The 15,000-nt window shown below is 36.2% G+C and overlaps 2 protein-coding genes across 5 annotated transcripts in view; one reads left to right on the top strand and one right to left on the bottom strand.

The window, feature by feature from the left end:
- The window catches only part of scn5lab (sodium channel, voltage gated, type V-like, alpha b), a 164,169-nt gene extending 161,106 nt beyond the window's left edge, over nucleotides 1–3,063 (bottom strand). The window contains exon 1 of the mRNA XM_079602016.1: nucleotides 2,797–3,063. The gene's annotated coding sequence lies outside the window, so the exon portion shown is untranslated. The remainder of the gene's footprint in view (nucleotides 1–2,796) is intronic.
- Nucleotides 3,064–5,464: 2,401 nt separating this feature from the next.
- Nucleotides 5,465–15,000, top strand: part of wdr48a (WD repeat domain 48a) — a 25,886-nt gene continuing 16,350 nt past the window's right edge. The window contains exons 1-6 of one of the 4 annotated variants that reach the window (XM_079602007.1): nucleotides 5,465–5,575; nucleotides 8,723–8,863; nucleotides 11,409–11,487; nucleotides 11,573–11,655; nucleotides 12,517–12,646; nucleotides 13,647–13,688. In XM_079602007.1, coding sequence (XP_079458133.1) covers nucleotides 5,528–5,575; nucleotides 8,723–8,863; nucleotides 11,409–11,487; nucleotides 11,573–11,655; nucleotides 12,517–12,646; nucleotides 13,647–13,688 — 523 coding nt within the window. In that variant the 5' untranslated portion in view covers nucleotides 5,465–5,527. The remainder of the gene's footprint in view (nucleotides 5,576–8,722; nucleotides 8,864–11,408; nucleotides 11,488–11,572; nucleotides 11,656–12,516; nucleotides 12,647–13,646; nucleotides 13,689–15,000) is intronic. The other 3 variants (XM_079602008.1, XM_079602010.1, XM_079602009.1) reach the window with 3 other exon arrangements.

Raw genomic sequence — 15,000 nt, 5'->3', positions numbered from 1 at the left:
TATATGTATGTATATGTATATATTATAGAAGCTTGTTTCCGTCACAGAATGAAACATTTTAAAAGATAATTGCAACTTTTTATCTCACAATTGCGAGTTTACATCTAAATATATATATAAACTCGCAATTCTGACTTTATAACACGTTTATACCTTTATTTTATATTATGACTTTATATCTCAGAGTTCCGACTTTTTTCCTCAGAATTGCGAGTTCAAATATGACTTTATAACACACAATTGCAACATTATATCACACAATTCTGAGATAAAAAGTCACAATTGTGAGATTAAAAGTCCCAATTCACTTTTTTATATATTGTTTGGCGGAAACAAGCTTCCATAATATGCATATATATATATATATATATATATATATATATTTTTTTTTTTTTTTTTTTTTTTTAGCCAAAAAAAAACATTTTATTTATATATATATAAAAAAAAATGTTTTGGCTGAAAATATTGAAATAAATATAACTTTTAGCCATGTTGCACGTCCTATCCTCAAAATAAAGCGCATCAGATTATCACTTATCATTAATTCCTCCCGTTCTGTATTTTCCGCTGTACAGGAGCTTAAGTTGCGGGATCCATCCTCAGCTCCGAGGAGAAGAAGAAGAAAGATGTGCTGACAGCTTTACACAAGCTCCCCGACCCCCAGCAGCCGATCACTGTTTATCAGGAGCTCAAACTAGACCAACAGCGGCGCTAATGCAGAGTTTCAAGCACGCGTCCCGTTAATGGCTTCTCTCTGTGCTGATCTAATGACAGACATGTTAGATCTGGCTAAATGACAGACACACACTCTCCCTCGCCGAGCTGGAGCTCTCAGAGATACAGGTGCTGTATAACACGACCAAATTATGTCAAAATGAAACATTGCTTGTCATTGTTTTCGCAATAGTGATATAAATTGGACGTATTGAAGTCAAGCTGGGTTATAAAAGAAACGAAGTATGAAAGAAACCACAGTGTGTGTCTGCTACACGGGGGACAGAAACTGTCTCAGATTGCTTAGATGAGAATAGATGAGGCCATAGAGCACTTGTCACAAATAAATTATGACTGGCAAAACAAATAATGATTCAAGGTCAGCGCTGCTGCTACACACACACACACACTACGATCGCTGCTTCTACACACACATTAAACTGGCTTTATTAAGAGTTCTTGATCAATTCTATAAGCAATAGTCTTTTTAATCCCAGTCAGTCTCAGCCAATCAGAACAGACTGAAGCAAGAGATCATACATCATTAATCGACAATATGACAGATGACACCCTGTTCATCATAATTAGAGAGATGATGTGGCATGAGTGATGATTCTTAACACCGGCCTTTTGAGTAAACGCAAATAACTAAATCACTGAGGATTATTATATCATACATTGCTGTCTGTGTTACAATCACTTCCTGTTTATTTATTCTAGCTCAAGTCACACACACACACACACTCACACACACACTCACTCACACACTCACTCACTCTCTCTCACACACACACACTCACTCTCTCTCTCACACACACACACACACACCTGGTCTGTAGACTTCAGCTATCATTTATATTATACAAAGCACATACATAATACGTATCTTATTTCCACAAAAATATGTATATCAACATAATCATCACTAATTTTAGTTTTTGTTATTTACTTTTGATGTTGTTCAAATGGCAGAACACAACACTGAGAGGAAAAACTAAACTTACTACTTATTTATTACTGTAAATTGACATTTTAAGACTTAGGCTACTGATCCTTACAGCAACACATATACCTATTTATAATACTAATTAATTTTACCTAATTGTATTACAGTGAACAATTTAGTCCTATGTAATGATAATAATTAGCTTTTGTAGATTAACAATATTTCGTGGTCAGTGATTTGTTTTTTTAGCGTTTTGCTTCACAATTTCTTCGTTTTTATGAACACGAATTCATCTTTGGTCTCTGACTCTTACCTGAAGTCGAATTAAACATGTAATCGGATGTCGTGTGCGATTTTTTACCTCAGGTTTTGTTCTCAGTGTGTTTTCAGCACCTTGGACAAGAGCGCGAGCCGCGAGGATTTCGCGCGCTGGGGGGAAAAGGCGCGTTTTTGCGCGCGTGTCTTCTTCTTCTTACGTTAAAAACAACACATAGGAATGGAACTGAAGTCAGGGGCTTATTAAAAGTTGAACTACTTATAACTTGATTGTACTCTTGAAAACAGAGCGCACAGGCGCGAGAAAAAAAAACAAAAAACAAAAACAGCGACATTTACACACCTGTTCATGTTCCTGTAAACCACACACACATACACGCACGCGCGCGCGCACACGAGCTGACAGCGTTCATAAATCTGATCTGATGTGATTAAAGACAAACGCGCTTTTCATGTTTAATGTGTTAAAGTATGGTTCTTATATACAGACAATGAGAAAGATGTTTAAATGACTTAATTGCGTTAGGGTCACAAACATCCTTATATAGAAATAGCCATATTTTCCCCTATACTTTTGCATGTAGCCTAGGTTATGCACTCATGAAAATATGACAAAATGTTCTCATTGAACAAAACCAGACGCTTCCAGCGGAGGAACAAGATTAATTACCCTGTTTCCTTTCAAATCTGATTTGTTGCGTCGTGTTGACTTTGATAATTCAGTTACATGAACAAAGAGGAAATGCATATCAATTAATCGCGACCAATACAACTTTTTGCATTCATTAATTAGGCTAAAATGTCTGTAAAATGAAAACCAGTCGCAAGATTGCCTACAGTAATTAAAGTCGAGTACTTACATGTGAAACTCCGCTTGTGAAAGTGTTCACACATTTCCTCTGATCAACAGAAAGAGCCACAGGAAAGCCATGACGAAAATCCCCAGCAAGCAAAATCAAGTTGCGTATTTAATGTTCCAAGTTCAGTCTGAAGTGAATCCACTCGCTCAAACACCGTTAAATTCCCTGTTCACTGCATCCTGAACGTGTGTGCCATGGATCCTCAGTTCCCAGTGCTGAACACACACACACACACACCGACTCCAGTGCTCGTGAAGTTGTGGCTCTGTTGGGAAAGCAGAGCAGTTTCTCCTGTGCATCTCAGTCTGAACTGATCTGAGATCAGCAGCAGTTGTTCAGATGTTCCGCCTCCTCCACGAACACCATCTGCTCTGACCGCTTTAAAACACGGTTTGTTTGGCCAAAAAGTGAATAAAGTGCATCATGTTTTGGCATATGGGTTGTTTTAGGTTTTGTAATAGGCTGGAGGGAAGGACAGATGTTTTTTGTCGCAAATTGTGTTCTTAATAGTGCTGTCAAATCGATTATTCGCGATTAATCGCATCTAACGTAAAAGTATGTGTGTGTGTGTGTGTGTGTGTGTGTGTGTGTGTGTGTGAGAGAGAGAGAGAGAGATAGAGAGAGAGAGAGAGTGTGTGTGTGTGTGTGTGTGTGTGTGTGTGTGTGTGTGTGTGTGTGTGTGTGAGAGAGAGAGAGAGAGAGAGAGAGAGAGAGAGAGAGAGAGAGAGAAAGTGCCACATTCACTCTCTCTCTCTCACTCACACACACACTCTCTCTCTCTCTCACACACACTCTCTCTCACACACACACACACACACACACACACACATATATTATATAAACACTTATATAAACACAAACTTTTGTTATGCAATTAATCATGATTAATCAATTTGACAGCACTACTTCTTAATAGTCAGGATTTGAGTGTCAATACTAAAATTTGATGTGTGCATGGCCTTTTATGATAGCATATGTAGAACGAGAAATGGGTAATTTCTATTGCACTAAAATGCCTTCTGTATTAACTTACAAAATGCACCCAGTGTTAGTTGTCGAATTAGTACATCTGAAGTGTGTTCACCTGAGAGGAGTGTGAATGATGTGCAACATGAGTGTGTATCCCCATCTATTGGTCAGAGAAAGTCTTGCAGAACGGACTATATGGTTGTGTTTCAAACTTCCAGGGAGTGATCTTAATTATGCATGTTGTTTATTTCATATATCAGTGTGAAAAATGCATCATTATTTTATTTGAAATAGTTACAGTTAATAGCTTAACCCTCTATTGGACGTCGTCATTTATAAATGATGCAAAGAAAACTGCATTTAAAATGCAGTTTTTCTGAATGATTAAAACTCATTTCTTGAAACCGTCTCTCACTTTCTAAAAACCTTAAACACAAAACCAAATGTTCAAACCATTCTCTGACTCTTCTGGAAAAAAATTGTCTCAAAACCATTTTATTTGTACTCAAAATCCAACAATGTTTTCAGATCATACACACATGAGTCAATATTTTAGATACAGATCATTCATTTGACACTACATCAACAAATGGAGAACACAGCATCCAAAGCATGCAGTTACAGAGAAAAAGTATATTGTAACAAAGTAAACTAATTTTGCAATTGTGTAAAAAATTATAGTAATGACAACTTACAGTAGATTGTGAATAAATTGTTTACTGTATGCACTGCACTGAATAGTGTGAATGTCTGTTTGCACTTGCATACCGTGAAAATACAGTGACCCAACTGCAAAAGGCAAAAGGTTACAGTAAAATACTCTAAATGAAAAGCATGTTACAGTAAAGTACACCAGACGAGTTGTGCAACTGCAGAATCAAGGTCAGTGAGAGAGATTTATTCTGCTTCAGTGTCACGTCTTCATGTTGGTCCGGCCTGAGGACTTTCTCCACATCACAGACAGTGTCGTCTCTGCAGCCAAAGGGGAAAACCCTAAAGCAGATCCAGCCTTACCGTAACAACATTCTCAATCTCCACACCTGCTCTTCCTCATCCTCATCCTCTCACCACATCTTACACACACACACACACACACACACACTCTTCCTACTCTCACTCTTATATTGTTTACATCCAGTGTTGGTGTCAACATTCAGTGCAACATCTTGAGTCAATTTTGGGACTCTGAACTGACTTGTATTATGCACAGTTGGTTTGATCACATCATTAGAAACAAGTGTGAACTATTTTGAGTCGTTGTGTGTTAATGATGACAACTGTGTTGTGTAGTTGTGTTTAACTTTTGCCTGCCTGTGTTTAGCTTTTTGAAACTTAAGTGTATCAGTGCGTAATGTGTTTAGAGAGTGAAAATGTGTAGAGTTTTGAAAAAAGAGATTAGATTTGCAAACAGCTAGTGTTTTAATACCTGAATGTTTTACAGAACGAGTGATTTATTCGACCAATTGGTTTAGGCTATTGAGAATTTGGTTCAAAGAATGGGGTTTAGTGTTTTAGCATTTCAGAAAAACTGTAGGCTAAAAAGATTATCAACTTGACACCTTGTGTGTTTATGTAGCCTATTTATTTTTTTAAACAAAGAAAAACAATGTTTCTTATACTATATTATTATGACACAACATCGCTGTCATTGTGCTGGCACTTATATTTCTTTATTCATAGGCTCAGTAAAAGTACATCACGCTCCCGCGCTGGCGGGTCTTCTTGGCGTGACGGAAGTGACGTCACGGCGTCAACATGTAAGATGGCGACGCATCACAGGCAGAATGCAGCGGGGCGCAGGAAAGTGCAGGTGACTGTTTCACACTCGCTCGTGGGCTTGTGGCGTGTGTGTGTTATTTGTGCGATTAAAGTAGTGTTCAGACTGTAGATCGCTGTGGTGACGGCTGTTTTAAACGCGGGGGTGTGTGTTTGTGTGGCGCAGAGGGAGGTGGAGGCCAGGCTGTGTCTCAAAATCTAGTGTGCTGCCTATCAGACTGCAATTTTGGGGCGTTTTGAGTCAGGTGTCTAAGAATGCTGCATACTAAGTCTGAATGGACAGGTTACCGCAACCCATGATAACATAAACTCGACGTGTCGGAGTTTAAATGACTGTTATTGGCTGCAAATTTACATATTTAGCCGGGTTTGGTCACAGATTTCGATTCTATAAGGTCACGTCGTGTCATTCTGACAATAATCCTTCCATACATGATGAACATATGGGAATATGCTTACTGTCTACTACACGATGACCATATAAGCACACAGCATACTGAACATATAGTCACGTGGTTACCATGCATATGCTCATAAAAATAATGAACATTTGAAGATCTATATAGGTTACAAAATATGAGTATAGTGCTATATAATTTCTATAGCAATTTACATGTGTTTGTCATGAAGGTGTTTTTGCTTTCCAGTAAAAAATGTATCTAAATGAATAGTCATCATGGAGTAACTCAATTAAAATGAGTTCTGAACTTTATTATACAAATTAACAATGACTTAACCTTCAGAATTTGGGGTATTTTTTAAAATAAACTTATGGAAAAAAAGTGCTTCATCACACTGACAAATTTCCATTTTATTTTAATGTCATGTGTAATATATAAATAAATGCAAGTAAAGGAGGCTGTACTATATATATATATATATATATATATATATATATATATATATATATATATAGGCTGCTGTATTATATATTCATATGCCATCATTTAAAGTAACGCATTATACCGTGCTCACATTTTAGTTCTGTATTTTACCTCAGTCTTACACTTCTTATTATTACTTTATAAAACTTTGAAAATAAAAGCTAAATGGATCTGCATGAATCATAAATCATGAATCTAATCTGCATGAATCATAATTGGCATCAAAAACGGTGTATTAAGAGCTCTTTCCATCCTTGACTTTGATTTACTGTATGAGTACTGTATAGTCGGGCTGCTCGATTAAATCGTAATCAATTGTTAAATCATAAACAATTAGTTTTGGTCAATATTGAAATCCCAATTATTGGTGGGTGATATGAACAGTCTTATTTCACGATATTGAGTAATTTTAAATATCAGTGCAATTTAGCATTTATTGATACTCCAGCAAAAACTAATACTAGGTTAACTAATGTAAGAAAAGCATCCTCAAAACAATCATAAGAGTAAACAATCAGCAATACAAAAATAACAAAGGAACCAATTATAAACAAAATGGACAAATAACAGAACTAAAATACAAATTGAATAAACAGTTTACAGTTTTTTTTAGGAATATGTGCTAATAGTGGTATTCAGATAAGTAATAACGTGCACCAAAAATTTGAATAATCAAATCTAAAATTACACATTAAAAATAGATAAATCCTTATTAAAGCTTCTTAAGTTATTCAGTCAAGACCAATGAGTGATTTTGCTCTGTCATTTGCTTGATTATGATTAATGATGGACGGTTTATTAGGCTGCTGTCACTTTAAGAGCGAATGCACGGATCCAATATACAGTTACACACGCGTTTTCTGCTTACGTTTACTTCAGACATAACCCACTGTTTACATGAATACTCTAAAAAAAAAATATATATATTTTGACATTTTTGTGCTTAGTCGAGTATCTGAAGCCCATTTGCAGTATCCATTTTACAACAGTCACTTATGGGGCTGATTTGGATGTTAAAGGAGAACTCCGGTGCAAAATTAACCTTTGGTCTAATTACACATTGTTACCTAGTCAACCGTTATCTGAGATTTGTTTTCATGATTATCGAATGTAAATCGTTTTATCTCTAAAAACAGTTTAGCCTATAACGCTAGTATAACGCTAGTATATGGGGCGTAGAGTAATGACAAATAAAAATCGCTTGTTAATACCACTAACAAGGCTCAAAATAGCCCCACACTAACACGGTAGCATAATGAGGGTCCCTACATGCAAACCGAAGCATTGAGAACTGTATGGTCCAGCGCATTTGGATCGGTGGTTCGTAGATCGATTGATAGAGTCTGTTTTTCACAGATGGATTCTGCCTGTATACGTGAAGTTGACTGTATGTATAAAATATCTTCTTATTAAACTGTCTGGACACTGTCAAAGTTCTCAATGCTTCGGTTTGCATGTAGGGACTCTCAGATAACGGTTGACTAGGTAACAATGTGTATTTAGACCAAAGGTTCATTTTGCACCGGAGTTCTCCTTTAAGTTTGGGATTTTAGGGAAAGGGTTGGGTACAATATTAATCATTTTACCTCGATTATCTTGTTTTCATAATCAATGGATGCCAAAATCGAAAATCAATTACAATTTATATCGCACAGTGATTATAGTTAGTACTGCGGTAACTACATTCAACGTGTAACAAGGACACTGTAAAATAAAGTGTAACCATATTATAATTGTAGCCTACATCCAAATGTGTTTTCTTAAGTTTTTGTTTATTTTAATGCACATTTTGTAAAATAGGGGATATACATTTAGTCATAATTATGACAGAGAAAGTCATAATTACAACTTTTTATCTCATAAATTCGATTTTTTTTATGACATAAAAAGACTAAAAATATGACTTTCATAATTTTTACTTTTTTATGTCATAATTATGATTGACATTTTTGTCTTATATGCCGAAAATGGCTTTCATAGTTTATCTATGTAAACATGTTAAAAGATAATCAACTTGGATTTTAAAAAAAAGCGCCTCGACACCTTGCATTTATATTTGAAACAAAGAAAAACAATGTTTCTAAAACTATATTATGACACAACATCAAATAAATGATCACTGCATGTTCTGACATTTATTTATTCACACAGTAGATTACACTCTCGAGTACGATTAACCGCACAGCCCTACTGTATACATGGCGTTCTCTTCTCACTTTCTTCAGTGTCCATTAATCGTCAAAAACACTGCAACAACTGAGCGTGTGTGTGTGTGTGTGTGTGTGTGTGTGTTGCAGGTCTCGTATGTGATCAGAGATGAGGTGGAGAAATATAATCGTAATGGAGTCAACGCACTACAGCTGGATCCAGTTCTTAACCGGCTCTTCACCGCTGGACGAGACTCCATCATCAGGATATGGAGCGTCAACCAGCACAAGGTAAACCTGACCATGTGATCTCAAAACTGATTAGTGTTCCCTGGACCTGTGAAATGATGTCGCTGCTCTTTCCTGCGTGTCACATGTCCAAAAAATGTCTAAAGACATGTTTTTCATCAGCACCTGACCAATTAATACTAGCACTTTTCTATTCTATTTGTTTTGTTTTTCTGATTTAATTCTTTAGTAAGATTATGCCTGAAAAGGTTTTGAAAATAAAAATAAAAAATTATAATATGAGTTTGTTTGCTTGGTTTTATTGTATTTATATGAAATTTGTATTTTTGTACTTTAATTTTTGCCTTGAAAATAGCTGTAGATGCTGACATGGCATTAAAGTGTTAGTTCCCCCAGAAGTGTAAACTCTGTCAGTGATTACTCTCCCTCATGTTGTTCCCGTCAGACTCTCCTTCATCTTCGGGACACAGATGAAGATATTAGTGATTAGATCTGAGAGTGTCTCACTCCTCCAGAGGCTTCTGTTGTAATTGAAACTTGCCGGCCCAGAAAGTTAGTAAAGACTATGTTGCGGCTCAACCTGAAGTTTATCAGGCGACGAGAATACTTTTTTTGCGCAAAAACAACAACTGTATTCAACTCTTGATTTTTCTTCTGTGTGTTCCTCTGAGTGAGTTCTGTAGTGCAGGGGTTCTCAAAGTCTACATTCAAAGGTCCAAATCGGAATTTTCATCAATGTCAAAGGTCCGGAAATAAGTGGTTATTACAAAACTTGTTTTTAATAAACATGCATAACTAATCAACACACAATTTTTTTTTTATAAAGTGCCTTTTGCATTTAAAAATACATTAACCCTTTATATTGGCACCGGCCCGCCGGCGGGCCCGCGGCCATTATATATTTTAAACAGTAATATCCTATACTAAACCTAAACCAATCTTGACAAACTATATGTCATTTGAAAGCTTAAAATCTCTAGTTTTCATTTGTGGTGACTGATTTTTAAAATACATTACAGAGGAGCCGTAATTTATCAATTTGCAACAAGAATATTTTCATACTCCTAAGGCGTGTTCAGACCTTTATTTTGAAATAGTGATGAACATGAAAAATCATGAAAGAATGGTAGAAACCTCAGTTTGTTTTCATGCCAAGAGTTCAAAAGATAGCATCCATTCAATTGTTTTAGAAAAAAAGGTCTGAAAATGTTTTAAATATAAAGAAAAAAATTATAGATTTACCATTTGTGTTTCACCATTTGTGGCAGCGAGCTATAATGCACATACGTGTTCTTTTTGTGTTTCTTAGAGGTTGAATTCATTTAAAAATCTGCCAAACTTCCAACACTACTTCTGAATAGGATTTCTACTTCATAAATTGTATGAAAATTGTAAAAATAATGGTTCAGATCCCTCAAACAACATATGGAAATGGAGGCGCCCTTATATGGGCAGTAATGTCAACTAGTGAAAAAGTTTGGTACTGCGGCCAAACAAAATCTCACTGAAAGCTTATTTTTTTGAGATATCAACCTAAAATTTTAAACACAACTTGTTCAGATTTTTGCCTTTGATTTTTTTGCATTTTTAGAGTCCTCCAGGTTTTGGAAATATATATTTTATATAAAATATGAAAAATTAAATTTTTAACGTTGTACATTTTCATAAACTCAAACTTCTATAACTTTTTTTCTGTTTAACTTTCTTAATTTATTTCTCTTCTACAAAAATCTGCCAAATGTCTTCTTAAAAACAAGACCAATCTTACATCTATACTACAAAGCATTCTTGAATTACAACCATTTAAGTTCGGAATGTGCATTTTCATGTATATTCAAAAAAAGGGGGGCGCTTGATAAGGAGTTAAGAACAAGTGCAAAATTTGGCAAAACACTTAGTTTAAGCGTCAGCATTTTATTTGAATTTTTTTCCAAAATCAAAGACCGCAATAAGAGAGCCCTGGTACGATCATTTCGCTCACTGGGGTGAAGTGTCGCCCGGTTACGTCAAACTTCATACGCTCACTGGATGTCATGACAACAATATCACGGAGGAAAACTTCACTTTCATTTCGGACCATCTCCAAAAAGACATAAAAAAAAAAACCTGAAACAAAAGTGTTTATCAAAAGTAGGAACTCCACAGTTTTAATCCCTTACACACAATTAGTGCTCTTGAAATACAAAATGGAGGCGGGTCCAGATTTAATTCGATCCGGACCGGAGTCCGGACTTTGAGAAGTGCTGATGTAGTGTAACAGCGCAGCGCTTCTGGGTTGTACGTCAGAACGGAGGCTCACTATTGGCCGACGCTGGTCATGTGTGTGATGCTGGCCAATAGTGAGCCTCCGTTCTGCGATAAATCTTACGCGGTTGAACAACATGAGGGTGAGTAATTACTGACAGAACTTTCATTTTTGGGTGAACTAACCCTTTAAATAAAACTATCTGATTTAAAAAAAAACTTGCTATGTGTATTGTGCTCGACTAACTGGTGTCTTGCTGGTCTGATTGCTTCTATTGTCCTCATTTGTGAGTCGCTTTGGATTAAAGCGTCTGCTGAATGATTAAATGTAAATGTCTTGCAGCAGGATCCGTACATTGCATCAATGGAGCACCACACAGACTGGGTCAATGACATCGTCCTGTGCTGCAACGGGAAAACACGTGAGTGTCTGAGAAGTGCAGGGCCGTCGCTGTGTGTGTACAGCACAGTTACATATATGTGTGTGTGTGTGTGTTGTCTCTACAGTGATATCGGCGTCGTCAGACACTACAGTGAAGGTCTGGAACGCACACAAGGGCTTCTGCATGTCAACGCTGCGAACGCACAAGGTACTGTCATGTGACTAATGACTCCAGAGCTGCAGGGACAGAATGCTCTTAACCAGCTGTTTAAATTTAGATGATTTTTGAATGATAGAATGTGAGAAACCCTCGAGATCCAAGAAAAAGGTGATGCAGTGATTCATATGTGAGCCTGGATCACTAAACCAGTCTGGAGCCGCACGGGTATATCTGTGGCAATAGCAACTATACATTATATGCGTCAAAATTATCGATTTTTCTTTTATGCCAAAAATCATGAGGATATTAAGATCATATTCCATGAAGATATTTAGTAAATGTCCTACCGTAAATATATAAAACATGTATTTTTGTGAGTGAATGCAGCACAATCGTGAACATAAATGCACAACTTTAAAGGAGATTTTCTCAATGTTTAGATTTTTTTGCACCCTCAGATTCCAGATTTTCAATAGTTGTATCTCTGACAAATATTGGAAATGGAAAAGCTTATTTATTCAGCTTTCATAATATGTATAAATCTCAATTTTAGAAAATTGACCATTGTGACTGGTTTTGTGGTCCAGGATCACATATATGTAAGACAGCACTGCAAAAAACATTCATTCAACATTGATAATAATAATAATAATATAAGTTTCTTGAGCATCAGATCATCATATTATACTGATTTCTGAAGGATCATGTGACACTGAAGACTGGAGTAATGATGCTGAGAATATATTTTAACACTTTACTATATATTCACATATAAAACGGATATTTTAAATTGTAATAATATTTCACAATTAAACAAAGTATGCACTTTATCTGTTTTTCTACTTTCAATAATTTGTTTCAATTTTTTAAAAATAATTGTTACATTAGTATTTTTGTGTGTTTATGTAGGACTATGTGAAGGCATTGGCGTATGCTAAAGACAAAGAGCTGGTGGCTTCGGCCGGGCTGGACAGACAGATCTTCCTCTGGGATGTGAACACACTCACAGCGCTGACCGCATCCAATAACACTGTCACTAGTGAGTTCTCAATTACTCTGATTCAAATTACAGGGCGACTGATATTGATTTTTGGCTCAATTACAATACAGATTATTATATTTAAAGTCCCCCTGTAGTCAGTAATTTTATCCCTTAAAACTCATCTTTAATCACCAAAATGACACATTTAAGCGTTTTGTCCTTGAAAAAAGCTTGAATGTAACTCGACAACCTTGCCTCATTTAGTAAACACGGTTCTATGAATATGCAAATGAGCCCCGCCTCCACCCACTCACTCACTCAGAGATCCACTGGTTGACGATCACACGTTGATCTGATTGGTCAAGGTAGTGTGTGACGTCAGAAACACCAGCGATTTCAAACCGTGTTTTTGAGACTGTCTTTGGTTCACTGCCGTTTTAAGCAGAAAATACTCAGCAATGCTGTCCACTTATGAACTTACACATGGTGTGTGTTAAAGCAGATTAATAACACCACATAGAGACACAAACAACATTAAAAACTGGATTTCTTTTCTTTTTTTACCACAGTGGGACTTTAAGTGTCTAATAACTGATATGCAGAACAAAAAAAATCTACTTTTTTATATTATGATGGCTGTAGCACTTTACAATAAGGTCTTATTTGTTAACATTAGTTAATGCATTAGCTAATAATGAACAGTGAAATATTGTTCAGCCGCTTCTAAACCGTTCTCTAACAAATGAAACCTTATTGTAAAGTGTTATGACTAAATGATCATTCATTGGTCTATTGCAGTGGTTTTCAACCTGTGGGCCGCGACGATATTGCAAGGGGGCGCCATTCACTATTAATACAAATAATAATTTTGGTAATATATGTAAAACTGTCTAATAGTTCAATATATAATGAAATAACAGAAAATAAATATTAAACTGTTACTGTGTATTCACTATTTACGCTCGCTGTTCGGTTGTGTTAAGAATAAACCACCAATACTTTTGCTGCATACTGTAGGCTACAACAGATTTAAACATGGATGAATGGTTATCAACAGGGTCGCTGAAAAGGACAAATGCAGATGTTTCTTCATCTACAAGTAAGGATAAATCTTCAGCAATGCCTGACATCAAAAAAGACTAAAAATAAAGCTAGACCAAGAGAATACAGTAGCGGCTAGCTAGCGGTAGTCTTCACATGTGTGGGAGAACAAGCTTTATATTATTCAGCTTATTTTAGCTTTACACATTATTTTACGTCAAGCCAGAGTTTGTTGACCCCTGTGCTAAACAATACCAATCACAAAGATTTCAGTTGTTAGCCTCTTAGCACACTCGGTTGAAGCTGTAATAATAGGATATTGGCAAACGCTCCAGTGCGTATTTGTGTTTGCACTGCGGAGAGCGTCAAATGTTGCTATTTACGGCGTGCTTTTGCAGGGTTGAGCAGTGTAGCCAATCACAGACATATCTGTTGATTCCTTTGAATGCAACAGCCAATCAGAGGTGTTTAAGTTAGAACAGTTAGTCCACACAAAACGCCAGAGTTTTAGTTGTGCAAGTTCGTGAATCCTCTCATTTTAACAAACGCAGTGTAGACGGGATATAAAGAAATGTATTGTGCAGTGTAGACGGCATCATTGATTTAAAGGGATTGTTCACCCAAAAAGGAAAATTGTCATTTACTTACCCTCAAGTTGTTCCAAACGTGTATCATTTTCTGTATTTTCAATACAAAATAAGATATTTTGAAGAATGTTTGTAACCAAACAGTTGTTGTGCACTATTGACTTTAATAGTATGAAAAAAAATAAAAATACTATGGAAGTCAATGATGCCCCACAACGGTTCGGTTTCAAACAGGGCCTAAAATTAACACTCGCCAAGCGGCAAATGCGAGTATAAAACGGTAAACAAACATGAAGGACGCTCAGGACAGTTATGTGCGCTGCATCGCTATACAAGTTTAAGCCTTGGCAATATAAAGCGCAAGAAGACACAAAAGAGAACTCAATTTGTTATTTACGCGAATAAAATACGTTTTATGTGCGCAAGCATCCGAAGCGACGTCGTGCAAATACTGAAATGAGCTCTCTTTCGCTTTGTCTTCCACTTGAACGGCCAATTTCACAAAAAAATGCATTATCCTAGTAAACATAGCCGGTTAAGGCTTGAGTGAACGTAAACCGTGAGGAAAGACAACACGTGTATCAGTAAATTAGATCCGTGCATTCACTCTTAAAGGGACAGCAGCCTAATATTTCTCATGCTTTCTGATTTTAATGTTAATCAAACAACACAGGACAAAGAAAAAAATCATGCTCTACTCTTGACTGAATAACTTTTGTAAGTTTAATATGAATTGATCTGTTTAATTTATACAGAGAACACTATCTAGTGTTTTACATTTGA

Source organism: Phoxinus phoxinus (genome assembly GCF_949152265.1).
Source record: "Phoxinus phoxinus genome assembly, chromosome: 24".
NCBI lineage: Eukaryota > Metazoa > Chordata > Actinopteri > Cypriniformes > Leuciscidae > Phoxinus > Phoxinus phoxinus.
This window is presented reverse-complemented; position numbering and strand designations above follow the sequence as displayed.